At 48.3% G+C, this 26,141-nt stretch overlaps 2 protein-coding genes and 1 long non-coding RNA gene across 4 annotated transcripts in view; 2 read left to right on the top strand and 1 right to left on the bottom strand.

The window, feature by feature from the left end:
* The window catches only part of MYH16 (myosin heavy chain 16), a 40,635-nt gene extending 29,587 nt beyond the window's left edge, over positions 1 to 11,048 (top strand). The window contains exons 19-24 of the mRNA XM_073012791.1: positions 1,016 to 1,219; positions 2,505 to 2,630; positions 3,970 to 4,140; positions 5,219 to 5,419; positions 5,995 to 6,222; positions 10,135 to 11,048. Of these exons, the coding sequence (XP_072868892.1) occupies positions 1,016 to 1,219; positions 2,505 to 2,630; positions 3,970 to 4,140; positions 5,219 to 5,419; positions 5,995 to 6,195 (903 nt within the window). The 3' untranslated portion in view covers positions 6,196 to 6,222; positions 10,135 to 11,048. The remainder of the gene's footprint in view (positions 1 to 1,015; positions 1,220 to 2,504; positions 2,631 to 3,969; positions 4,141 to 5,218; positions 5,420 to 5,994; positions 6,223 to 10,134) is intronic.
* Positions 1,823 to 26,015, bottom strand: LOC140710617 (uncharacterized). 2 transcript variants are annotated; one of them, XR_012091719.1, is made up of 4 exons: positions 25,653 to 26,015; positions 19,552 to 19,760; positions 17,067 to 17,318; positions 1,823 to 3,565 (listed from the first exon to the last, which is right to left on the bottom strand). It is a non-coding gene; the product is annotated as an uncharacterized lncRNA (long non-coding RNA). The 2 variants fall into 2 exon arrangements; XR_012091718.1 differs by lacking the exon at positions 1,823 to 3,565 and having other exon boundaries at positions 15,816 to 17,318; positions 25,653 to 26,008.
* ARPC1A (actin related protein 2/3 complex subunit 1A) overlaps positions 26,011 to 26,141 on the top strand; it is a 39,273-nt gene continuing 39,142 nt past the window's right edge. Inside the window, exon 1 of the mRNA XM_008018671.3 lies at positions 26,011 to 26,141. The gene's annotated coding sequence lies outside the window, so the exon portion shown is untranslated.

The raw sequence follows: 26,141 nt of genomic DNA, 5'->3' as shown, positions 1-26,141 counted from the left end.
GACATCATAGCAAGACCCCATCTCTACAAAAAATAAAATGAGCGAGGCATAGTGGTGTGTGCCTGTAGTTCCAGCTACTCAGGAGGCTGAGGTGGGAGGATCGCTTGAGCCCAGAAGTTGGAGGCTGCTGTGAGCTATGACTACACCACTGCATTCCAGCCTGGGTGATAGAGTGAGACTCTGTCTCGAAAACAAAACAAAGAGTGGACAAAACAGACAAACATCCCCATGCCGACAGCAACAAAAATAAAACTGTATTGTTAAAACTGGTGATAAGTCCTATGGAGAAATAAGAGGACAGCCTGGGCGCAGTGGCTCACGCCTGTAATCCCAACACTTTGGGAGGCTGAGGTGGGCAGATTGTTTGAGGTCAGGAGTTTGAGACCAGCCTGAGCAACATGGCAAAAACCCATCTCTATTAAAAATAAAAAAATTAACCAGGTGTGGTGGCAGGCACCTGTAATCCCAGCTACTTGGGAAGGTGAGGCAGGAGAATCACTTGAACCTGGGAGGCGGAGATTGCAGTGAGCCGAGATCATGCCATTGCACTCCAGCCTAGGGGAGCCGAGATCATGCCATTGCACTCCAGCCTAGGGGACAGAGCAAGACTCCATCTCAAAAAAAAAAAAAAAAAAAAGAGAGAGAAATAAGAGGACAGAAGAGAGCTGGGGATCAGCCTAGGCAGGATTAGAATATGATTGGCTGAGGTCACTGGGGAGGCCTCCTAGAGAAGGCTGTGCTGGGAACACCAGGTGCTCTATCATCGGGAAAGGTTTGACTTCATGTTGACCTCATGTGAGATAACTTCCTGGGTCCTGGCCCTGCTGGGGCTCCACCACACCATAAACTCCCCAAGCCCAGGTCTGTTCCTCACTCTTCTTCTGTGACCTCCCGGCCTGCCCAATTTCCTGCTGAACCCATTTGATAAAGGTCACGGCGCCCTCAGGCCTGGCCACCCCCAAGGTCATACCATGGCCCAGTGTATGGGTTCAGGCTGGGTCCCTGTGCCCCCCAGGACTTGCAGGTCCAGATGGACGAGGATGCCAGGCAGCACGAGGAGCTGCGGGAGCAGTACAACCTGCAGGAGCGGCGCCTGAGCCTGCTGCAGACAGAGCTGGAGGAGGTGCGTTCGGCCCTGGAGGGCAGCGAGCGTTCACGCAAGCTGCTGGAGCAGGAAATGGTGGAGATCACCGAACGGCACAACGAGATCAACATCCAGGTAGGACAGGGCTCCTAGGTCAGTGCCACTTGCACCCACACTCTGGGGGTTAGGGGGTGCTGGGGTGAGGCCAGGATGGTGCCCAAACCATGTGAGCCCCCATCAAAACTCAGAGGAAGGCAGTGCACCCCACTCAGCAAATCCTCAAAACTCATCTGCAGAGCTTTTTGCAAAATTGTGACTTTAAAGTCCAGGATATAAAAGATATCCCAGCCTGGGCCGGGCACGGTGGCTCACACCTGTAATCCCAGCACTTTGGGAGGCTGAGGCGGGCGGATCACCTGAGATCGGGAGTTCGAGACCAGCCTGGTCAACATGATGAAACCCCGTCTCTACTGAAAATACAAAAATTAGCCGGGTGTGGTGGCGGGCACCTGTAATCCCAAGTACTCAGGAGGCTGAGGCAGGAGAATTGCTTGAACCCGGGAGGCAGAAGTTGCGCTGAGCCAAGATCATGCCACTGCATTCCAGCCTGGGTGACAGAGTGACCATCTAAAAAATATATATATGTATATATATTTATTTATAAATATATATTATGTATATATATTTATTAAAATATATATTTATATTTATTTATTTAATTATATATCTATCCCAGCCTGGCCAACATGATGAAACCCCATCTCTACTAAAAATACAATAATTAGCCAGGCATAGTCATGCATGGCATAATCCCAGCTGCTACTGGGGAAGCTGAGGCACAAGAATCACTCAAACCCTGGAAGTCGAGGCTGCAGTGAGCCAAGATCATGCTACTGCACTCCAGCCTGGGCGACAGAGTGAGACTCTGACTCAAAAATAAAAATAAAATAAAATATATAATCTTGGCCAGGCACAGTGGCTCACATCTGTCATCCCAGCACTATGGGACGCAGAGATGGGAGGATTGCTTGAGGCCAAGAATTCAAGACCAACCTAGGCAACATAGCCAGACCCTGTCTCTAAAAACATGAAAAATTAGTTGGGCGTGGTGGTGCTCATCTGTAGTCCCAGGTACTTGGAAGGCTGAGGTGGGAGGATCGCTTGAGCCTAAGAGGTTGAGGCTGCAGTAAGCTGTGATTGCATGACTGCACAATCCAGCCTGAGTGACACAGCAAGATCCTGCCTAAAATAAAATAAAATAGGAATGCAGGAGAGGGACCCATACCCCACGCAGAGGGCCCAGGGCCATTTCCTGTTGGGGTCAGGCAAGCATGTCTGGCAGGGGATGTGTTCTTTCCTGGACACAGGAAGGCCCAGGCAGACTCCTGGCTCATGTTGATATCTCCATTTCTTCCTCCAGAACCAGAGCCTCCTCGTGGTCAAACGCAAGCTGGAGTCAGATGTCCAGCGCATCTCCAACGAGCACGAGGAGCTCATCAGTGAGTTCCGCTCGGCCGACGAGAGGGCCAAGAAGGCCATGACGGACGTAAGTGCGTGTGCCCCTTGCTGCTGGCAGGCAGGATTTCGGTGCCTGCTGAGGACCAGGCTGCCTGGGCGGGAAGGCCACTCCTGCCATCGTGGGCCACTGTGGACCCAAGCGTGGTTCCTTGCCAGGGAGAATGTGGCCCTGTTCTGGAGGAGCCGAAGGCTTTTCTAAAAAGCCACACACATGAAAGTAAGAAAGATTTACAAGCTCTAGGTGATCATGTGAAAGATTATAGCACAACGCCCTGGGTCTTGCATCAAAGAAGCCCTCAAAGTGGGTTCATCTGGGCAGGCTTTTTGGCAATGGGATGCATTAAAACAGCTTGGGCTAGGAATGGTGGCTCACACTTGTAATCCCAGCATTTTGGGAGGCCAAGGCAGCAGGATTGCTTGAGGCCAGGAGTTCAAGACCAGCCTGGGCAATATAGCAACTACTAAAAATGTTAAAAATTAGCCGGGCGACGTGGCATGTGCCTGTAGTCCCAACTACTCACAAGGCTGAGATGGGAGGATCACCTGAACCCAGGAGTTTGAGGTTGCCGTGAGTCATGATCCCGCCACTGCACTGCAGCCTGGGTGACAGAACAAGACCTTGTCTCAAAACATGAAATAATAACAAAAACAATAAAATCAAACAGCCTTGAGGGAAGGGCTAGTAAAAGGAAGAGAGATGAGCCCAGGGACGCAGAGGAGGACGTTGGCAGGATGTGCCCCCAAGTGCTCTCGGCCCAGTATCCCTTCGGGTGTTCACACCAGCCTCGAGTGGTGGGTTCTGTTTACTCCCTACTTGGAAGATGAAGGAATACAGATTTTCATCATCAGGCTCCTCTCACTTGATGGAAATCCCAGGAGTTCAGGAACATTGCTGGTCTTACTTGTTGCTACCTCCCAAGAGCACAGGCCCATGCCTGGCCCACCGTAGACCCTCATGAACATCTGTGGAATGAATGTAAGGAGAAAGGGACTGAGAGGGGACAAGCCACATGCTGAAGGTCACTCAGGGCTGGACACAGTCCTGGGTCTTCCAACTCCAGAGGCTGTGCTTTTCCCACCCTCCATGCTGTGCCCCTCATGGAGAGGGCAGTCACTAGTTTGGCTTGAGTGTGCCCAGCTGGTGGGAGTCTGTGAAGATGGGAGGCATGAGCTTGGCTCCCCCTCACCTCTCGGGGGCAAAGGGGAGCATAGGGCACCCCTTCTACCAAACCCCAGCGGCATGTCAGTGGGGCTCCCCCTGTCAACCAGTTTCCTAGAGACCGGGAGACAAGTTCTCACACCTCTCAAAGGAGCTACGAGCCTGGGTAGCACCCAGCTCCAACTCCTGCTCTTCCCCCCACTGGCAGGCCGCCCGCATGGCAGAAGAACTCCGGCAAGAGCAGGACCACTGCATGCACCTGGAGAAGATCAAGAAGAACTACGAGGTCACCATCAAAGACCTGCAGGCCAAGATGGAGGAGGCCGAGCAGCTGGCTCTGAAAGGCGGGAAGCGCACAATCATGAAGCTGGAGGCCAGGGTGAGGGCGATGCAGGGCTCAGCTAAGGGAGGAATGGGGATCTGGTGGGGTGGGGGGTGTGTGTGTGAGACGTCTGTCTTTTGCCAAAAAACACGTCCTGGGTTTGATGAAGAATTGGGTTATGCAAGTGCTAGGAAAGAAGAGGAAATTGAAAGGACCAGGTGCAGCGGCTCATGCCTGTAATCCTAATAACTTTGGTGGGAGGATCGCTTGAGGCCAGGAGTTTGAGACCAGCTGAGGCAACATAATGAGACCTCCATCTCTACAAAAAAAAAAAAAAGTTAAATTAGCTGGGTGTAGTGGCACATGCCTGTAGTCCCAGCTACTCAGGAGGCTGAGTTGGGAGGCTAGCTTGAGCCCAGGAGATTGAGGCTACAGTGAGCTATGACAGCACTACTGCACTTCAGCCTGGGTGACAGAGCCAGACCCTGTCTCAGAAAAAAAGAGAAAAGAAGGAAAGAAAGAAAGAAGGGAGGGAGGGAGGGTAAGAAAGAGAAAAGGAAATTGAGAGAAGAGCTCTAATTTCTCTCAAGTTCTCCTCTCCTCCTTCCCTCCCTGTCACCTTCCTCCCCAGAATGTCCTTAGCCCCGAGCAGAGTAGTCCCCGATATTCTCCTTGCCTTTTTTTGCTCACTGAAAGAAAACAAGTCTTAGTCTTTACCACATGAAATGCCAGGGCTGGAAGGGCCCGGAAGGTTCCATCATTTTGTCTGACTCCCTGACACCCCCATTTTCCGGAGGAGGGAATTTGAGGCTCAAGAGAAAGTGTTTGACAACCACAGCATGGCCTGTAAAAGGCAGAGCCCACCCGACTCTCCTGCCCAGGGTCCATCCCCTCACCTCTGGGCAGGAGGTGGATACTGCAGCCACAAGCCCCTGTCTAAGGCCACTGAGCTCTGAAGGTCAAAACCATGCGTTCCAGGAGGCTGAGGCAGGAGGATCGCTTGAGCGCAGGAGGTCAAGGCTGCAGTAAGCCATGATCACGCCACTGCCCTCCAGCCTGGGCAACAGAGCAGGACCCCATCAAAAAAACAAAACACACGCGTTCGCTCAGCCTCATTCCTCTCTTCCTCCCACAGATCAAGGAACTAGAGACAGAGCTGGACGGGGAACAGAAACAGCACACGGAGACGGTCAAGACGCTGCGTAAGAACGAGCGTCGCCTCAAAGAGCTGATCTTCCAGACAGAGGAGGACCACAAGACCAACCAGCGCATGCAGGAGCTGGTGGAGAAGCTACAGAACAAGCTGAAGATCTACAAGAGGCAGATTGAGGAGGCGGTGGGTGCCTATGCGCCTCCCTGCTCCTCCTTCCCTGACGCTTGTTTTCTCAGTGCGGGTCCCCAGCCTTGCTGGGAATTAACCACAGGGAAAGAAGCAAGCATAGGCCCTAAGATGATTCTGCAAGGCTCATGTCCATGGCGTCTCCTCCTTGGAATCCAGTGGGAGGGGCAACCAGACACTACACACCAGAGATAAGAACTTGTAAAGAGGCCAGGCATGGTGGTGGCTCATGCCTGTAATCCCAGCACTTTGGAAGGTTGAGGTGGGTGGATCCCCTGAGGTCAGGAGTTCGAGACCAACCTGGCCAAAATGGTGAAACCCATCTCTACTAAAAATACAAAAATTAGTCAGGCATGGTGGGGGGCACCTTAATCCCAGCTACTTGGGAGGCTGAGGCAGGAGAATCGCTTGAACCCTGGAGGTGGAGGTTACAGTGAGCCAAGATCGTGCCACTGCACTCCAGCCTGGGCGACAGGGCGAGACTGTCTCTCAAAAAAAAAAAAAAAAAAAATGTACATTTAACCAGAACCAGCCATGTTTATGCCCCGTTTCCTGCCGTGCCTTTGTCACAGGAGGACCAGGCCAACCAGACCCTGGCTCGATACAGGAAGACAGTGCACGAGCTGGACGACGCTGAGGAGCGAGCGGGCATGGCAGAGACCGCCCTAAACAAGCTGCGCACCAGACACCGCGTGGCCGGCAAGGGCATCACCTCCGTGGAGATCATCCAGGTGTCCAAGACAGGCACCTCGAAAACCCTTTCTGAGGAGTGAGGCCCTCCGTGTCCTAGGCCACAGCCGGTAGGTGTGGACTGTGCTCTGGACGACCTCGCTTAGAGCGCTCCTTCCCTGCACTGGCTTTGCTCCTAGCAGTGGTACTATGTGACCCAGCCATATTCCCCCTGCTCCCCAGCTCTAGTCTTTGTCACACCCAGTCTCATGCAACAGGAAGCACAAAGCTCTTCCCCTCCCTCTTCAGCTGCAAAACCCCTTTAGACGCTCACAGCCCTCGGGTGGGGCGTTGTTCACCTGTATCACAGGTGCTGGCCGACCGGATGTTCCCCCATCTGCATGGAAGGGCGGTTCCCAAGTGTGATGCCACTTGACACCAGCCTTGGGACCTAGTGCTTAGTACACAGTCACTGGGACATCCACAAGCTTATGGCAATGTGTGTTCATCTTTCATGTCCCCCACAATATCATTCTTCACTGGAGATTTCATCTGGTTGAATTCAGGTCTCTAACGCTAAGAAAATGATAATTATCATCACAGCTGCCATTTCTCGAACACCGAGTGCAGGTGGGATTTTGAGGAAACAATGTAGTCTTTATTCTCCTTAATTCAGAACTAATCAAGGACGAAAAATGTTGGAGATAAATATATAAAAGTTAAAATAGGCTGGGCACAGTGGCTCGTGCCTGTAAATCCTAGTACTTTCGGAGGCTGAGGTGGGAAGATGGTTTAAACCCAGGAGTTCAAGACCAGCCTGGGCAACACGGTGAAACCCTGCCTCTACAAAAGCAAAAAAAATTAGCCAGACATGGTGGTGTGCACCTGTAGTCCCAGTTACTCGGGAGGCTGAGACAGGAGGATCCCTTGAGCCCAAGAGTCTGAGGTTACAATGATCTATGATCATACCACTGTATTCCAGCCTGGATAACAGAGCGAGGCCCCATCTCAAAGGAAAAAAAAAGTCAAAATACCAGTTTTATTTATTTATTTATTTATTTGAGAGGAAGTTTCGCTCTGTCACCAGGCTGGAGTGCAGTGGTGCGATTTCGGCTCACTGCAACCTCCGCCTCCCAGGTTCAAGCGATTCTCCTGCCTCAGCGTCCTGAGTAGCTGGGACTACAGGGGCACATCACAATGCCCAGCTAATTTTTGTATTTTTAGTAGAGACGGGGTTTCACCATGTTGGCCAGGATGGTCTCAATCTCTTGACCTCATGATCCGCCCGCCTTGGCCTCCCAAAGTGCTGGGATTACACGCATGAGCCACCATGCCTGGCCCAAATACTAGCTTTATTATGCCATAATTCTAGATTGAGAATGTAGCTTTAATGTGCGTCCACCATAGGCATCCTCGTACTTTGCCTCGAAATTAGAGATACCTGAAACTCCAACTCTACTAAAAATACAAAATTTGCCAGGCATGGTGATGCACGCCTGTAATCCCAGCTGCTTGGGAGGCTGAGGAACTAGAATTGCTTGAACCCAGGAGGCACAGGTTGCAGTGAGCCAACATCGCGCCACTGCACTCCAGCCTGGGTGACAGAGTAAGACCCTGTCTCAAAAAAAAAAAAAAAAATCTGCAGAACTGAACAAATGCAGGCTTAATCCCTGGGGAGCAGCCACTATTCCCAGGAGAGGAACGATCAGAACCCATCATCCCTGGGAGTAGATCTAAAAGGAGAGATTAGGTGGGGCTCAGCTCTGCCTTCCTGGTTCCTTCCTTATTCCAAAAACAAGATCCATCACTCCTTTTCCCATGGACAGAAGCAAAAAGAAAGTGAGGAGTAAGGCACAGAATGTGATTCTGGAAGAGTGGATCCCAAAACGTGGTCCCGGGACCAGCAGCATCAGTGTCACCTAGGACATTCTTAGAAACGCCTATTCTTAGGCCTGGCTCCAGACCTCCTGCATCAGGAGCTCCGGGGGTGCGCCCAGCATCTGTGATTTAGCAAGCCCTCCAGGTGACTCAGATGCGTGACTGAGTTTGAGAACCACCCAGATACATGCAGCCAGGGTGTGGAGGTTTCTCCTTGAACAAGAGCCAAGTGCTAGGAAAGTAAAGGAAACTCAAAGGGCTAGGCGCAGTGTCTCACGCCTCTAATCCCAACACTTTGGGAGGCCAAGGTGGGAGGATCACTTGAGGCCAGAAGTTTGAGACCAGCCTGGGCAACATAGCAAGGCCCTATCTCTTAAAAAAAAAAAAAAAAAAAAAGTAAAAAATGAACGTGGTGGTGGCTAAGTGCACAGAAAATGTTTTTCACTCTCTTTTCTACCCTACAAGGTAGGTATAACTATCCCCATTTGTCAGGTGAGGAAAATGAGCTTGGAGAAGTTCGGTGACTTGCTGATGGTCACACATACCCTGTGCTATGAAAAGGCAAGTTATCTTTTATTTGAAGTTACTGTGGAGATTGATATGGTTGCCATCTGTGTGGGATTAACCAGGGCAGCAAAAAACCAAAGACTTGGTTCACTTTGGGAGGTGGGGTGGGCTGAACCCTAAGCACCGCCCTCCATGGCTTCTGGGAATTATATCTGGCCTCCCTGAACCAACATCTTGTTGGATCAGCCCCTAGTGAGGAGGGTGAGGTTCCCTGCTCAGTTACAATTCGCTATCTTTCAGTAATGGCGGTCGGTTTGGGTTTTGGCCAAAAGGCCGATAACCCCATTGACCTTTGATGTGAAGCTGAGCTTTATCTGACCGTTTGCTTAGGGAGGAGATAAAATATGGGGCACAGAATCTTTTTCTGAATTCTCTAACCCTGAAATAATGGTTAGCTCAGGAAGTTAAGGAAATCAGAAGCTTGTTTCTGCATTAATGTGTAACCATCTCCTTTCAGGGCAAACACCTGAAAGGGATCCCTCCCAGTGAGCTCTGACCTAGGTGGGGACTACTCATGAAGCTTCCTGCACACCAAGAATCAGGAGGCAGTTCAACTCCTTCCCCTAGGAGTCTTAGGCACCAGGATTAGACATCCTTTAAAGCAGGTCCCCTGCCCTGGCTTGGCTGGACCTGGTACAATTGCTCTGTCACAGCAAGGATCTACTTCTATGCCATCAGGCTGCCATCCTGCCACCAGAGGTGATGAGGCTGTGCCTCTGGGGTCTACTCTCCAGGTCCTGATCTGTCCATTTTGTTTTTATTTAATCAGCCAGGCATGAAGGCAGGTCCCTGTAATCCCAGCTACTCAGGAGGTTGAGGCAGGAGAATTGCTTGAAACTGGGAGGCAGAGGTTTGCAGTAAGACTCCGTCTCCAGAAAAATTTTTAAAAAAATTAAAACTGAAAAGGAAAAAAATTAACATAAAAATAAAATATTTTAACAGAAATGTAAGAGAATAAATAAAATCGATCCTTCACCAGACAGAGGACAGAAGGGAATTCCAGACAGAAGGCCCAACACACACAAAAGTGCAAAGGTGGGAGGTACACAAGGGCACACGCTGGCTGGAGCAGATGGGCTCAGGATGAGGCCAGAGACCTGCAGCGCGGTGGGAGATGAAGCTAGCAGGGTAGGGTAGGCAGGGGTGAGACTGTGAATGGCTCTATTGGGTGCAAATATTCCATAAACTCCATAAGGAAACCTTACTAATTTTAAAAATCCATTTGTGGGAATGTGATGTGCAGTAGCTTTTCTTTCTTTGGAAGATGGTCACATCACAATAGCAAAACGCCTTGTGACACATCACAGGCAGGCTCTCAGGGAGAGCTCTGTATCCCAGGGCCCTGCACTCTGGGCCCACCCAATGACTTGTAGGGGTACATTAAGCCCAAAGAAGGTGTCTCTTAACTCTCAGAACTTCATGCAGAACAAGCTAGGTATGACTCAACAGTATCCATTACTAGGAAAGAAGCCTTTGCAGAAGCTTCCTAGGCATCTCAAGGAGCTGATGTCAGAGGAGCAAAGATGTCAGAGCTCCCAGCTCTGACCCACATGGACTTGCTCACCTTGCTCACTATCTGTCTTTCTCTCTTTTTCCAGGGTAATACAGATCTCAACTGCGGTTCATTGAGAGGGAGAAAATACGAAAATGGAAAACTGGATCTGTCCTGAGAATGTTTACTATGCAAAAGAAAGTGCAAGCCAGGAAGAGACAGGTGGTGAAGAATAAAGAGTGCTATGGTGGAAAATGAGCTTGGGAACATAAATACCAGCCATTAGAGGAATGAAAATGAGCGGGGCTTCTCTGGGATGGCAGTAAGCATTTGGATGACAGTAACGATGGATCTGTTTCAGTTGAGTTCCTACATGTTCATGTCAAGGACGGAATATGTAATGTCTGTGACCCAGCTGTTCTCTACCAAGAATTCCTCATGTGGACAATGTTAATGTCCCAATATAGCTTAAATAAAAGAAACATTAAAAAAAAAAAAAAAAAAAAAAAGACCAACTGGAGCTTCTTTGCTTTTTTAGACAAAGAGTCTTGCTCTGTGGCCTGGGCTGGCGTGCAGAGGCACAATCATGGCTCACTGCAGCCTTGAACTCCTGGGTACAGGCAATCTTCCTGCCTCTGCCTCCAGTCCAGTACAGTAGCAGTACCGACGTGTAGCTCCACCAGGCTAATTTTTATTTCTCTAGAGATGGGTTCTCACTATGTTGCCCTGGCAGGTCTTGAATTCTTAGGCTCAAGCAATCCTCCCACCTCAGCCTCCTAAAATGTTAGGATTACAGGTGTGAGCCACTGCACTAGACTTGGAGCTTCTTTTTAAATGGAGAAATTTTATTTTCCTAACACTTATCCAAAGGCAATTTTTACCACCGCCACATAAAAAAGTTTTGTTGCATCCCTATATACTAATTCGCAGGCTTGTTTCTACTGGAAACCATGAAAACAATACAGTCTTGGTGAAGTTCTTTCCAAATTTTGAAAGTCTGTATCAGAGAAATGAAAACAAACTAGGTTTCTTAAAGCCAAGAAAGTTACAGAATCTCCAGAGCAGGTCAAGTCCATCCAGGCTAATTCCCCACATCGCCCCTGCACGTTCTGTCTTATCTGCCAGGATGTCCAGATACCAGTGGGTCAGCTCTATGAGGGCAGGCAGGCAGCCGTTTTGTTCACTACTGTATCCTCAGCAACTAGAGACTGCCAGGGCTGAAGTATGCACCCAGTAAACACATATAGAGGAAATGAGGCCGGGCGCAGTGGCTCAAGCCTGCAATCCCAGCACTTTGGGAGGCCAAGGCGGGTGGATCATGAGGTCAGGAGATCGAGACCACCCTGGCTAACATGGTGAAACCCCATCTCTACTAAAAATACAAAAAAACTAGCCAGGCGAGGTGGCGGGCGCCTGTAGTCCCAACTACTCGGGAGGCTGAGGCAGAAGGGCATGAACCCGGGAGGCAGAGCTTGCAGTGAGCTGAGATTCGGCCACTGCACTCCAGCCTGGGCGACAGAGCAAGACTCCGTCTCAAAAAAAAAAAAAAAAAAAAAAAAAGAGGAAATGAAAGAATGAGCTGCCTCCCAGGGTAGTGTCCTTCCTGCCACTCCTGACACTGCCAGAAAGTTCTTCCTTCAATCCAGATGAGACCTGCCCCCCGGTGACATCTGCATGCTGACCTGATATTTCTTTCCTTTTATTTTTTTGAGACAGAGCCTCACTCTGTCACCCAGGCTGGAGTGCAATTGCGCAATCTTGGCTCACTACAACCTCTGCTTCCCGGGTTCAAGCAATTCTCCTGCCTCAGCCTCCCAAGTAGCTGGGATTACAAGCACCCGCCACCATGCCTAGCTAATTTTTGTATTTTTAGTAGAAACGGGGTTTTACCATGTTGGCTGGGCTGGACTCAAACTCCCGACCTCAGGTGATCCCCCCGACCTCAGCTGCCCAAAGTGCTGGGATTATAGGCATGAGCCGCTGGCCCCAGCCGCTGACCTGGTGTTTCTACCCAAAGCCCTACAGAACAACCTTCATGGAAGTCAGTTCTCAACATAGGTCCCGACAAGTTTTCTCTTCTCTAGGCTGAACATTCCTGGGTCCGTCAACCTTCCCTCGTGTGGCAGGGTTTCTGTTGTGATCTAATACTCCTCGACCCTTTCCTTTCCTTGCCCTCCTAGTCTCTGGAGAGCTGCTGTGGGGGCAGCCCATACGGGAGGGCTCCCTGCCAGTTCCTAGCCCTCAGAACACATAGGCTCTCGGAATGGTGTGTCTTCCAGCATTTTGACCTCTCTCCAATCTGTTGGCAGGCAGAAATCACTGTGTGGGGTGGTGGAGAGAGGAACATTACTTCTTCAGTGGGTCCCTCTCCACCTTCACACAAGGGCACATCACCCCTGTGATGGTTTTGAACTTGGCACTCTCGGCTGGGCAAGGTGGTTCATGCCTGTGATTCCAGAACTTTGGGAGGCCGAGGCAGGAGGATCACTTGAGGCCAGGAATTGAAGACCAACCTGGGCAACATATCGAGATCCTGTCTCTACAAAACATGTAAAAATTAGCCAACGATGGTGGTGCACGCCTATAGTCTCGGTTACTTGGGAGTCTGAAGAGGGAGGATCACTTGAGCCCAGGAGGTCGAAGCTGCAGTGAGCTCTGATTGCATCACTGCACTCCAACCTGGGTGACAAAGTGAGACCCTATCTCAAAAAAAGTAAACAACTGGGCGTTCTCTAGTCGGAGCCCTGGGGGGAGCTTTGGTTCCTTCTATGCAATTGAACCAAATGTGATAACACTGCCCTCAGGTGGCAGGGGCTCTGACTGCCGCGTGTGGATTTCCCGGGAGACACCAAATCACAGAATCTTAGAATTGTACATTACAAAATTCTAGGACTGGAAGGGGCATTTAAAGGGCATCTAGACCAACTCTGAGGCAGCTGGGGATTCCCCTCCATAATATCCCTGAAAAAAAAATGATAATCCAACTTCTACGTGAACCTTCCCAGTGAAAATAGGCAGCCCATTCCAGTTTTTCGTTTTGTTTTGAGACAAAACAAAACCAAAACCAGGGTCTTACTCTGTTGCCCAGACTGGAGTGCAGTGGTGTGATGATAGCTCACTGCAGCCTCAATCTCCCAGGTTCAAGCGATCCTCCCATCTCAGCCTCCTAAGTAACTTATTTATTTATTTATTTATTTATTTATTTATCTATCTATTTTGAGACGGAGTCTCGCTCTGTCACCCAGGCTGGAGTGCAGTGGACGGATCTCAGCTCACTGCAAGCTCCGCCTCCCGGGTTTACGCCATTCTCCTGCCTCAGCCTCCTGAGTAGCTGGGACTACAGGCGCCCGCCACTGCGCCCAGCTAATTTTTGTATTTTTTGGTAGAGATGGGGGTTCACCATGTTAGCCAGGATGGTCTTGATCTCCTGACCTCGTGATCCGCCCGTCTCGGCCTCCCAAAGTGCTGGGATTACAGGCTTCAGCCACCGCACCCGGCCTCTAAGTAACTTGAACTACAGGTGCACGCCACTACATCCAGCTGATTTTTTTGGTTGGTTTTTTTTTTTGGCAGAGATGGGGTCTCCCTATGTTGCCTAGACTAGCTTTGAGCTCCTGGGCTCAAGTGATTCTCCCGCCTTGGCCTCCCAAAGTGCTGGGATTACAGGTGTGAGCCACTGTGCCTGGCCCCATTCCAGTTTTGACTAATGATCATGGTCCAAAAGTCCCACTTCATATTGAATAAGAATATATGTCCCTGCATTCTGCCCTTACTTTGCTCCAGCCTTCACCTCTATAATTACATAAGTCAAATCTGTACACTCTGAAGTCAGACAGATACAGGTTCCACTTTCCCAGCAGTGTGACTTTGCAATTAGACACTTGCCCAGTTTCTTCCAGCATTCCGTAGGACTTCAACACTTGTCCTCCGGCTAGGGATTTGTCATGAAAAGGTCAACCTTGAGTTATGGTTGAATCAAAGGCTAAAAGGGAACCTGTCAGCTATTATAAGGGACTCTTCTTCCCACTTCTTCCTGAGCCCTGGCTTAGGCTAATACAAAAATGTATTCTGTAGCTTTGCAGTAATACTTCCATATAACTTCTCTCTACAGATGTTTTTTGTTTGTTTGTTTGTTTTTTGAGATGGAGTTTTGCTCGTTGCCCAGGCTGGAGTAGAACACCACAATCTCAGCTCACTAGAACCTCCACCTCCCAGGTTCAAGTGATTCTCATGCCTCCGCCTCCCAAGTAGTTGGGATTACAGGCGCCCACCACCACACCTGGCTAATTTTTGTATTTTTAGTAGAGATTTTTAGAGAGATTTAGTTTCACCATGTTGCCCAGGCTGGCCTCAATCTCCTGATCTCGGGTGATGCACTCGCCTTGGCCTCCCAAAGTGGTGGGATTACAGGTGTGAGCCACTGCACCCAGCCTACAGATATTTTTAAAAAGCAACTTTAAATAAGGCAGCAATAAAGTAACCAGACCGAAGGGAGAAATGCATTATGGGAATTAGGTCTGGTGATCAGAAAGGCTCCTGTAGAAGTAGGTACAGGGTGCTACAGGAGAGGCACTCGGCCCAGTCTTGGAGGATAAAGGAATGTGTCTGGAAGAAGTCATGTCTCTGCTGAAGCTTAAGGATGAGTAGGAGTTAGGCATCCAGGGGAGAGAGGGCTTATGGGAAGGGAGAGTGGGAGAGCAGGAGGAGGTAGTCAGGGTGTGTCAGCTAAGACCGTGCTTGGCTGCAGGTGGCAGCACACCGAGCCAACAATGGCATACGTGGCAGAGACATTTAACGATCTCACACACGCACACACCCCACCCCGCCCTGGCAGATGGTTTCAGAATGAGGGCAGTGTGAAAGCACCAGGTCTCCACCTTTTCATCCTGCAGCATCCTTGGGCCTGTCAAAGCGATTGCCACAGCGTTAGGCATCATATCTTCCTCTGCCATGTTTAAGCCAGTAAAAAGATATAGGCTGGGCGCGGCGGCTCACACCTGTAATCTCAGCACTTTGGGAGGCTGAGGCGGGGGGATCATGAAGTCAGGAGATCGAGACCATCCTGGCTAACACAATGAAACCCTGTCTCTACTAAAAATACAAAAAACTAACCAGGCGTGATGGCAGGTACCTGTAGTCCCAGCTACTCGGGAGGCTGAGGCAGGAGAATGACATGAACCTGGGAGGCGGAGCTTGCAGGGAGTCCAGACCGTGCCATCCTCCTTTTTTTTTTTTTTTTTTTTGGAGATGGAGTCTTGCTCATCGCCCAGGCTGGAGTGTGCAGTGGCACGATCTCGGCTCACTGCAAGCTCTGCCTCCCGGGTTCACACCATTCTCTTGCCTCAGCCTCCCGAGAAGCTGGGACTACAGGTGCCCACCACCACCTCCAGCTAAACTGCAAAATACTATTTCAAATCAGAACCAGTGACTAAGAGTAAATGTCTGTTTTTTTCACCGTGTTGGCCAGGATGGTCTCCATCTCCTGACCTCGTGATACACCCGCCTTGGCCTCCCAGAGCGCTGGGATTACAAGCGTGAGCCACCGTGCCCGGCCTCTTTTTTTTTTTGAGACAGAGTCTTGCTCTGTGCCCAGGCTGGAGTACAGTGGTGCGATCTCGGATCACTGAAAGCTCCACCTCCCGGGTTCACACCACTCTCCTCCCAGAGTAGCTGGGACTACAGGCGCCTGCCACCACAGCCAGCTAATTTTTTTGTATTTTTAGTAGAGATGGGGTTTCACCATGTTAGCCAGGATGGTCTCGATCTCCTGACCTCGTGATCTGCCTGCCTTAGCCTCCCAAAGTGCTGGGATTACAGGCATGAGCCACCGTGCCTGGCCCAAACTTGCCATCCTTTTATCAAGGAGTACTTTTTTTTCCAGAAGCTCCCCATGAAATGAACTCGTGAGTGTTGATTAGCAGAAATGGGGCACACTGCCATCCCTAAACCAATTAGCGGCAAGTGGGAATGGGCTTGCGGCATTAGACGTGGACCAATCATAGTTCATTTCCCGGACTTGGGGAGGGCCTAGCTTCCCTGAGAGCCACCAGAACAAAAGTAGGGAAGCCATGTAGGGAAAGGTGTTGTGTGGGCAGCCAGTGTCTACCACATAGACGATGTGGTCAGAGACAAAGGTGACAGATCACAGAGACCTCTGTGACTTGTTATGGAGTGAGACTTTATTCTAAGGGTGAAAGAGATGTGTCCAATGGTTTCCTCATGATCCGATTCAGGTCCTCTATATAATGTAGGTGAAGTTGTATCTCACCTACTGCATCACACTGGAAGACACATGATGTCAACCTAAACTCTGTTTGTGATGTCAACTTTGATCACTTGATTAAGGTGTCTACCTCCATCAAGGAACATTCTAGAAAACAACTGGTATGGGCTGTTTAAGACTCCCAACTCCACCAGGTGCAGTGGCTCATGCTTGTAATCCCAGCACTTTGGAAGACTGAGGCTGGCAGATCACTTGAGGTCAGGAGTTCGAGACCAGCCTGACCTACATGGTGAAACCCCCATCTCTACTAAAAATACAAAAATTAGCCAGCTACTCAGAAGACTTGAATCGCTTGAACCCAGGAGGCAGAGGTTGTAGTGAGCCAAGATTGCGCCACTGCACTCCAGCCTGGGTGTGCAGACTTCGTTTCAAAAGAAAAAAAAAAAAAGACTCCCAATTCCTCAAAAGTCAAAACAAAAAACAAATAAACAAAAAAAGGCTTAGGACCTTGTCTCTAGTCCCAGCTACTTGGGATACTTGGGAGGCTGAGGCAGAGTCACTTGGGCCCAGGAGCTCAAGGCTGTGGTAGCTATGATCGCACCTGTGAATAGCCACTGCACTCTACCCTGGGCAACACAGCAAGACCCCATCTCAACAACAACAACAAAAAAAAGACTGAGGTGAAGAACTGTTCCAGATTAGATTAAAGAAACATAAGAACTAAGTGCAACAATTGATCTCAGATTAGTTCCAGGATTGAGGAAAAAAAAAAAAAGCTAGAAAGGACATTATTGACCGGGCACAGTGGCTCATACCTGTGATCCCGGCACTTTGGGTGCCTGACGCAGGCAGATCACTCAGTCCAGCAGTTTGAGGCCTGGGCAACATGGTGAAACTCTGTCTCTACTAAAAATACAAAACTTAGCTGGGCATAGTGGCCCGCACCTGTAATCCCAGTTACTCAGGTGGTTGAGGCACGAGAATCGCTTGAACCCTGGAGAAAGAGGTTGCAGTGAGCTGAGATCACACCACTGCACTCCAGCCTAGGCGACAGGGCGAGACTCTGTCTGAAAAATGAAAAAGAAAAAAAAAAAGTAGAAAAAGACATTATTGGCACAAGTGAAATTTGAATATAAACTTCTAACGAACATATTAATTTGTTACATTAAGATTTGTAATTAACATATTTATTATTATAGTAAATATCATTGAATTAATGTTAAATGTCCTAAATTTAATTGTATTACAGTTGTTAAAGAGAAGTTCCATGTTCTCCAGAGATACATACTGAAGTATGAGGTGTGAAGAGTCTCATGATGTCTGTGACTTACAAATGACTCAACAAATAATAATATCACTATTACTATTACACAGATACATATATAAAACATATACATATATGAGAGAGAAAGAGAGAGAGCAAATGTGACAAAATGTTCACAAATGGTAAATTTAAGGAAACAGGTATATTGATATTCATTATTCTCACGTATTTTGCAACTTTTCTGTAGGTTTGAAAGTTTTTAAGGAAAAAAAGAAATATATAGGAGGTGGAGGTGCTATGACTTGGTAACTAACTTTCTGGGGGCCATTAATCAATCTGTGGTGGATGATGATACCTGGGACTGAGAGGTAGAGGAGAGCAGAATCTGAGGTGGGGAGCAGAGGGAAACACCAGGTTTGACATGGATTGAACTGAGGTGGGAGGTGATGAGACACCAGGTGGAGACTCTCAGGAACAGTAAGAATTAACAGGGGTCAGGAACAAACTGAGACACAGATCTGCGGGTTGGCAGCCTATGGGTGGTGGCTAAAGCCAAGAGCCTGTGAGATCACTTAGAGGGCAGGTGTGGATGGGCCAATATTCTTAGGCTCACTCGCACTTAAGGTTTGGGTGCAGAAGAAAGAATCAAGCAAGAATGGTTACGCTCATGAGCAAACCAGCTATTTCATTCAGGGTTCCTATAAAAATAACCATTAGACTTGCGATTTTCTACCACTTTACATTTCCTCCTAGAGACACTCTTCTATTGGTTAACTTCTCTCCAGGTGGGGGATTATGAGGCTTTTGCCAACATCTTCCTGGGGAGCGTGATATGGTAAGAAGCCTACAAATATATTTGTGACATAAGCATGCAAAACAGAGGCACTCTATACGCTACAATTAGAACTACAATCCTCCCAGGTTAATTCATTCCTGAAAACAACTCTCAGATCAAAGAAGCCTATATGAAGTTATTTTAAATGAGAAAATAGCAATGTGTATTCCCAGCCTGTCCAGAAACTCCACTTTCTCCAAATATCACTAAAACCCTCTCAAACATCTATAAAACAATCCTCCAAACATTTCTGCATAATATAGACATTTAAACATGAATTATCTAATTATTTAACACTTAATGAACTCCATGGTGATTATGTTTGCAATAGTACACAATGATATGCACTCTATTGAATGAGAATTAGATATTCTCCCCAACCTGCAACTAACATGTACAGTAAAGTAAACAACAACATAATAATGAGTTAAAGATAGATAATTAAATGCAATAAGATTTAGCAAACTGAAATGGACAAATGGGATTTTTCCTTTAAATGGCTACTTGCCAAATGATTCTGGTAATGGAGCATGGGCCAACGGGCAACCCTCCCATTAGTGATCATTAGAAAAGTGGACAAAATATACAAAATATCTACTCAAAGATAAGCGAGCACTAATGAGGCAGTAAATACCTACCAGGTCAATGTCCAAGAGAACAGAGTACCTAAGAGAGTGAGCTCATCAATAGGACTGTTTTACCCCAAAGGCTACTTGCTGATTCCAGAACAGGTGGCTAAGAGCCTAAGCAGTACCTTTTTTTTTTTTTTGAGAAGGAGTCTCGCTCTGTCACCCAGGCTGGAGTGCAGTGGCGCCATCTCGGCTCACTGCAACCTCCACTTCTCGGGTTCAAGAGATCCTCTTGCCTCAGCCTCTGGAGTAGTTGGGATTACAGGCGTGCGCCACGACGCCCAGCTAATTTTTGTATTTTCAGTAGATACAGGGTTTCACCATGTTGGCCAGGCTGGTCTCAAACTCCTGACCTCAGGTAATCCACCTGCCTCGGCCTCCCAAAGTGCTGAGATTACAGGTGTGAGCCACTGCACCGGCCCTAAACAGTACTTTTGACAGCCTTTCAGGGGTCTGGGGCCCTCCAAAGATGGAGAGTCTTGGGAAATACCTGTTACACTAGTCAGGGTTCTCCAGACAAACAGAATAGGAGATATTATATTGAGATATAGAGAGATGGAAAATTGACTCACGCAATTATGAAGGTTGGCAAGTCCAAAATCTGCAAAGCCAGTGTCCCAGTTCAAATCTGAAGGTTGGAAGCTTCTGCAGAACCAGAAAAGGTCAATGTTCTAGTTCAAAAGGCTCACTTGAGCCCAGGGGTTTGAGGCTATAGTAGCTATGACCACACCTGTGAATAGCCACTGCACTCCACCCTGGGCAACACAGCAAGACCCCATCTCTGAAAAAAAAAAAAGACTGAGGTGAGGAACTGTCCCAGATTAGACTAGAGAGAATTAAGTGCAGCAATTGATCTTGGATTGGCTCCAGGAGTGAGAGGAAAAAAAACGCCATCATGAAGGAGAATATTCTGTTACTCAGGTGAGGGTCAGACTTTTGTTCTATTCAAGCCTTCAACTGATTATATGAGGCCCACCCACATTAGGGAGGCCAATCTGCTTTATTCAGTCTACTGATTTAAACGTCAACCTCACCCAAAAGCATCCTCACAGAAACACCCAGAATCATGTTTGACCAAATATCTGGGCACCCTGCAGCCTAGTCAAGGTGACACATAAAATGATCCAAGCATGACATACTAAGAAATATAGGGTGGGCACAGTGGCTCACGCCTGTAATCCCAGCACTTTGGGAGGCCAAGGTGGATCACTTGAGGTCAGGCATTCAAGACCATCCTGGCCGACATGGAGAAACCCCATCTCTTCTAAAACTACAAAAAATTAGCCAGGCGTGATGGCACACGCCTATAGTCCCAGCTACTTGGGAGGCTGAGGCAGGAGAATTGCTTGAATCCGGGGGGCGGAGGTTGCAGTGAGCCGAGATCACGTCACTGCACTCTAACCTGGGTGACAGAGTGAGACTCCATCTCAAAAAAAAATACATATATATATATATACACACACACACACACACACACACACACAGATATATATATATTTGGTTTCTGACAGAGAGCTTTTAAAATTGTTATACTATCCTGTATAATAGGGGTGATAGGAACATCTTTTTTTTTTTTTTTTTGAGACAGTCTTGCTGTATCCCACCACCATGCCCAGCCTAACATCTTTTGTTATAAATATTTGGTTTTAGCTCCCAGTTCCTCACATAGGAGATTTTAAGCCCCTTGGAATCTCTGGTGTCTTTTTGTATGCTAACGAGACGACGGGTGGATGACGGTGCTAGATGGCTCCAGAATGAAACTAATTGCCTGAGGAACCAACCCTGTGCCCTGTGATTAGAGGGTAGGAATTTTCAGTCCCACCCCTCAACCTCCAGGGATGAGAGGAGCTGGAGATTTATTTCAATTACCAATGGCCAGTGATTTAATCATCATGCCTATGTTATAGAACATCCATAAAAACCTTAAATGATGAGGTCTGGAGAGCATCTGGGTTAGAGAACACGTGGTGGTGCTGGGAGGGTGGTGTGCCCAGAGAGGATATGGAAGCTCTGTGCCCCTTCCCACGCACCTCGTACTTGTCCATCAGTAACTGAAACATCTTTTGTTATAATATTTGGTCTTGGCTCCCAGTTCCTCACACAGGAGCTTTTAAGACCTTGGGAATCTCTGGAGTGATAAGTGTGTCTCTCTATGCTAACGAAATGACTGGTGGATGAGGGTGCTGGATAGCTCCAGAATGAAACTACCTTTTTATTAAAATAATCTAAGCTTTGCCTAACATGGAAAAATGTGTCGGAAACAAAACGTCTAAGTGGCTCCGGCCTCGAGGAGATTTACAGGTTCGTGGATTACAGATTTCATTTATCAAATTAGGTAAGTAATACAGGGAATTCCCAAGTATGCTTGTGTGCTTGTCTTACAAGTATGGTATTTGTGATAGTATGCTATTTATACACACCACCTGAGACTACCCTATGCCCCTAGACATCCCGTGACTGGTCCCATCTCTGTCCTATGGAAGTGAGCTGAGTGAACAGTGGAAAACATCACATGCATTTTTCAGTTCACCTGTACTGAACTGTACAGAATCCTTTCCACAGGAAGCTTTCCCCACCGGGACCATGCCCAGCAATTAGGACAATATCTAAAGCATAAGGATGATTGTTAACTAGTAACACAGAATACGCATTAATAGTTTGGTTCTTTTGTTTGTTTATAGCTTTTATTGGCATTGATTCAGTATTTCCAACAGTTTTTTTGGTGACTAGATGGCAGACATTATTGGCAGATCTGCAATAATTGTTCACCGTTTTAGCTATTGGCACAAGCAAGAAACAATCTTCTTACTCTCCAACTCCACATTCCAGTTATTAAATCAAGCTCTCCCGAAAAGGAAATCCTTACGCCTTTACAAACATGTAACCTTCCTAAACTATGATGGATTATGTTCCTGATGTGTCTATACAAGCCCCACCTTCCATTCTCAACTAGCAGTAACCTCTGTGTCCTTTGACATTCAGATTGTTTGCTTTCATTCATTCTCACTTCCATTCAAGGAATGTTAACCAGGAACTTCCAGGTTCAAGGTATTGTGCATTTCCTCGTATTTAAAATTATTTTAGCAGCCATCCCTGGTCTATAAAATAAGATAAAATAATTTGTGAACTGGTCATATCCTAACCTCTAAATTATTTGAGAACAGAAGGATCTTACTCTACTCATTAACACAATACTTGGCATTTGGTGAGTATTTATTAAATATTTGATGACTTGAATCTTGACCAAATTCTAATTCAACTCAATTCCAATTCCAATCCAATTGGCATAGCAAACAAAATCACCCACAGTAGTGTCCACCCCCTCCCTCCCTTCCATTGCCCACTTCTAAGTACCACCTTCCCTGGCACTAATTGTGAAGTCTAATTAGGGAAAAACAGTCAGGATGGTGGGAGCAGGGGAAAGCAAAGAAGAAGCAGGTAAACTACAAGTCTGCCATTCTTCATGGTCCAGACACACAGCCCTCCTCTGCAAATAACTCACAATCTTCCTGCACCCAACGATTACAGCATAAACACTATTCCATAAAATCCCCAGCAAGCCTTTCTTTGCAGTCGGCTGCTCTTCTGCTGATTCTGCCTGTTGCCTTCTTGTATCTTCCTACTTTCTCTAACAAATCTGCCTTTGTCTACAACTGTCTTGGTAAATCCTTTTACTCACATGCCACCCAGACAGCCGCCCCTCACCCATGATACTAATTTTTTAAAAGGTTGAGTCTGCATTTTGGATACTACATCACACATGCCTTAAAAATAAACACTAAAAGTAACTCACCCTCCTTAGAACCCTGATGCTTGGCTTTTATAGCAGGGCATGATGGTATAACAGGTAAGGCCAGAGCAGGTGGCCAGTCCTGCAACCCTTCCTTGTATCAAAACCCTCAGGTTTCAGGCCAGGTGTGGTGGCTCATGCTTGTAATCCCAGCATTTTGGGAAGCCAAGGTGTGTGGATCACTTGAGGCCAAGAGTTCAAAATCAGCCTGGCCAACAAGGCAAAATCCCATCTTTACTAAAAATATAGTAATTAGCTAGGTGTGGTGGTGCACGCCTGTAATCCCAGCTACTCCGGAGGCTGAGGCATGAGAACCGCTTGAACCAGGGAAGTGGAGGTTGCAGTGAGCTGAGATCACGCCACTGCACTCCAGCCTGGGCGACAGAGAAAGACACCATCTCAAAACAAAACAAAACAAAACCCTCAAGTGTCAAAATACGCTGGTCCTTTTTCTTCAGTTACAGAATAGGTAGTTTAACTTTAACAGCCCGCTTAGAGCTGAGATTCTACCATCTGGAATGACTCATAAAATATCAAGTGGGCCAGGTGTGGTGGCTCACCCCTGTAATCCCAGCACTTTGGGAGGTCGAGGCGGACGGATCACGAGGTCAGGAGTTCAAGACCAGCCTGACCAACATGGTGAAACACTGTCTCTACTAAAAATCAAAAATTAGCTGGGTGTGGTGGCACGTGCCTGTAATCCCAGCTACTCAGAAGCCAGAGGCAGAAGAATCGCTTGAATCTGGGAGGCAGAGGTTGCAGTGAGCTGAGATTATGCCATTGCACTCCAGCCTGGGTGACAGAGCAAGACTCCATCTCAAAAAAAAAAAAAAAAAAAGAAGAAGTGAAATGCATCAAATGGTAAGCTTTGGTTAGGCTAAACTGCAAAATACTATTTCAAATCAGAACCAGTGACTAAGAGTAAATGTCTGTTATTTTTCTGGGGCTAACATTTCTTGTCACTTATCATAAAGTCTGATATTAATTTGCATTTGTCACTCTCGTCTATCCAGATTATAAATTCCATCAAAGCAGTACGTGTTCCTTGTAAAGAGGTGGGATCTTCATAAACTCCTCTATATACTTGGGAATTGATTCATGTAACTTGCAGACACACAAGAATCCCTGCTTTCCACAACTGCTGTCCTCCCTTTCCCAAGCTGTCTCTTGGAGGCGGTAATGAATTTACGATGGTCTTCATGCTCCATCTGCTCGATTACCCTATGACCAAACACTTTGTAACCATGGGGCAGAGTTAAAATCAGTGACTTTCAGTGCAGAGGTGCTCCATGAACAGCTGGATTCACTAACTCAGTGGTCCCCAATCTTTTTGGCACCAGGGATCGGTTTCATGGAAGACAATTTTTCCACGGACTAGAGGGCAGGGGCAGGGGGAGAGGGGTGGGATGGTTTTAGATCATCAGGCATTAGATTCTTATACGAGCATGCAACCTAGATCCCTCACATATGCAGTTCACAATAGGGTTCACTTTCCCATGAGAATCTAATGCCCCCACTGATGCAACAGGAGGCAGAGCTCAGGGGGTAATGCGAGAGATGGGGAGCAGCTGTAAATACAGATGACACTTCCTTGGCTCGTCCTCCTCACCTCATGTGCCAATGGGTTCCTAAAAGCAACAGACCAGTACCTGTCAGCAGCCAGGAGGTTGGGGACCTCTGCACTAACTCCAAAGAACATAGCGGGTCTGGTGGGGCACCGTGGCTCACGCCTGTAATCCTAGCACTTTGGGAGGCTGAGGCAGGCGGGATCACCTGAAGTCAGGAGTTCCGACACCAGCATGGCCAACATTGTGAAACCCCGTCTCTACTAAAAATACAAAAATTAGCCGGGGATGGTGGCGCGCGGCTGTAGTCCCAGCTACTCAGGAGGTTAAGGTAGGAGAATCACTTGAACCCGGGAGGCAGAGGTTACAGTGAGCCGAGATGGCGCCACTGTACTCCAGCCTGAGCGACAGAGCAACACTCCGTCTCAAAAAGAACATAGCGGGTCTGAAATTGAGAGTTTGACAAGTACACCTATGTAAACCTCAACTTACAACCAAGCATTGGGATAAAACTTGTAAATACCAAAGGGAAGGAGACAAGCCCTTGGTTGGCCTGGCACGGGGGTGCTCACACTCAGCGCTTTGGGAAGCAGAGGATGGAGGACTGCTTGAGCCCAGGGGCTCAAGACCGGCCTGGACAACATAGGAAAACCTCATCTCTACAAAAAATATAAAAATTAGCCAGGCACAGTGGCTCACACTTGTAATCCGAGGGCTTTGAGAGGCCAAAGAGGAAGGACAGCTTGAGCCCAGGAGTTCAAGACCAGCCTGAGCAACACAGCAAGACCCTGTCTCTACTAAAAAATAAAAATTAGCCAGGCGTGGTGGTGTGCACTTGTAGTGCCACCTACATGGGGGGCTGAGACGGGAGGATCGCTTGAGCCCAGGAGTTCCAGGCTGCAGTGAACTATGATCGCGCCACTGCACTCCAGCCTGGGCTACAGATCGAGAACCTGTCTAAAAAAAGAGAAAAAGAAAGAAAAGAGAAAAGCTCTCAAGTAGCCCCATCTGAGGGGGCTGGGGCTGCTCCAGAATTTCTATGGGTTCAAGGGCAGCAGCCTGGTTGCAGGTGGGGATCAGGGCATTTCTCAGAAGCTGCATCTGCGGGACAGGCTCTGTCCTCTGTGAATTGGGGACCTTGCCAAGTTCCCCCAACCCTTTTTCCCTGAGGCGCCATCTTGGGAGCAGGGAACAAGTGATTCTGCCCCAGGAAGGGTCGAGAATGTTCCTGGGGGGCTTCAGGGGTTTTCCACAGAGGGAGCACCGCGGGGGCGGAAGCTCCCTGCAGGGAGCAGCGCTGAAGTCGACTGGCTCTGACCTTGGCTCTCTGAAGGGAGAAAAACAATTGTTCGTCAGGTCCAAGAGCTCCAAAAACCCCCAATCCTCAGTCACTCATCTCCTGACAAAAGAACTTGCGAAACTGCCAAGGCGCCACACTTCGGCTCGCGATTGTGAGGAAATTAGTTGAGGAACGGAGTGAGATGACCATGCCGCTTCGCCAGCACTTGCCAGGCGTTCCGTGGGGCCGCATTTCCTCTGAAGGGCCGCCGCCGGTACCAAGCCGATCGGACAGCGTATCCTCCTGCTGCCCAGCCTGCCTAGCCCCGGACCGCACGCCCGAGCTGTGCGCATGCACGGACGGCCCGCGCGGCCGCAACGCGCAGGCGCTGTGGCCACTTCCGGGATCTGTCAGCCGCTCCCTCTGGGCTTCCGTCCTCCGCCCGCGCCCGCCGGAGCCTGTTCGCGTCGACTGCCCAGAGTCCGCGAATCCTCCGCTCCGAGCTCGTCCGGACTCCCCCGATCCCAG

This window comes from Chlorocebus sabaeus, chromosome 28, assembly GCF_047675955.1.
Source record: "Chlorocebus sabaeus isolate Y175 chromosome 28, mChlSab1.0.hap1, whole genome shotgun sequence".
Lineage (NCBI taxonomy): Eukaryota > Metazoa > Chordata > Mammalia > Primates > Cercopithecidae > Chlorocebus > Chlorocebus sabaeus.
The sequence above is the reverse complement of the archived record's forward strand: the minus strand, read 5'-3'. Positions and strand labels throughout refer to the sequence as shown.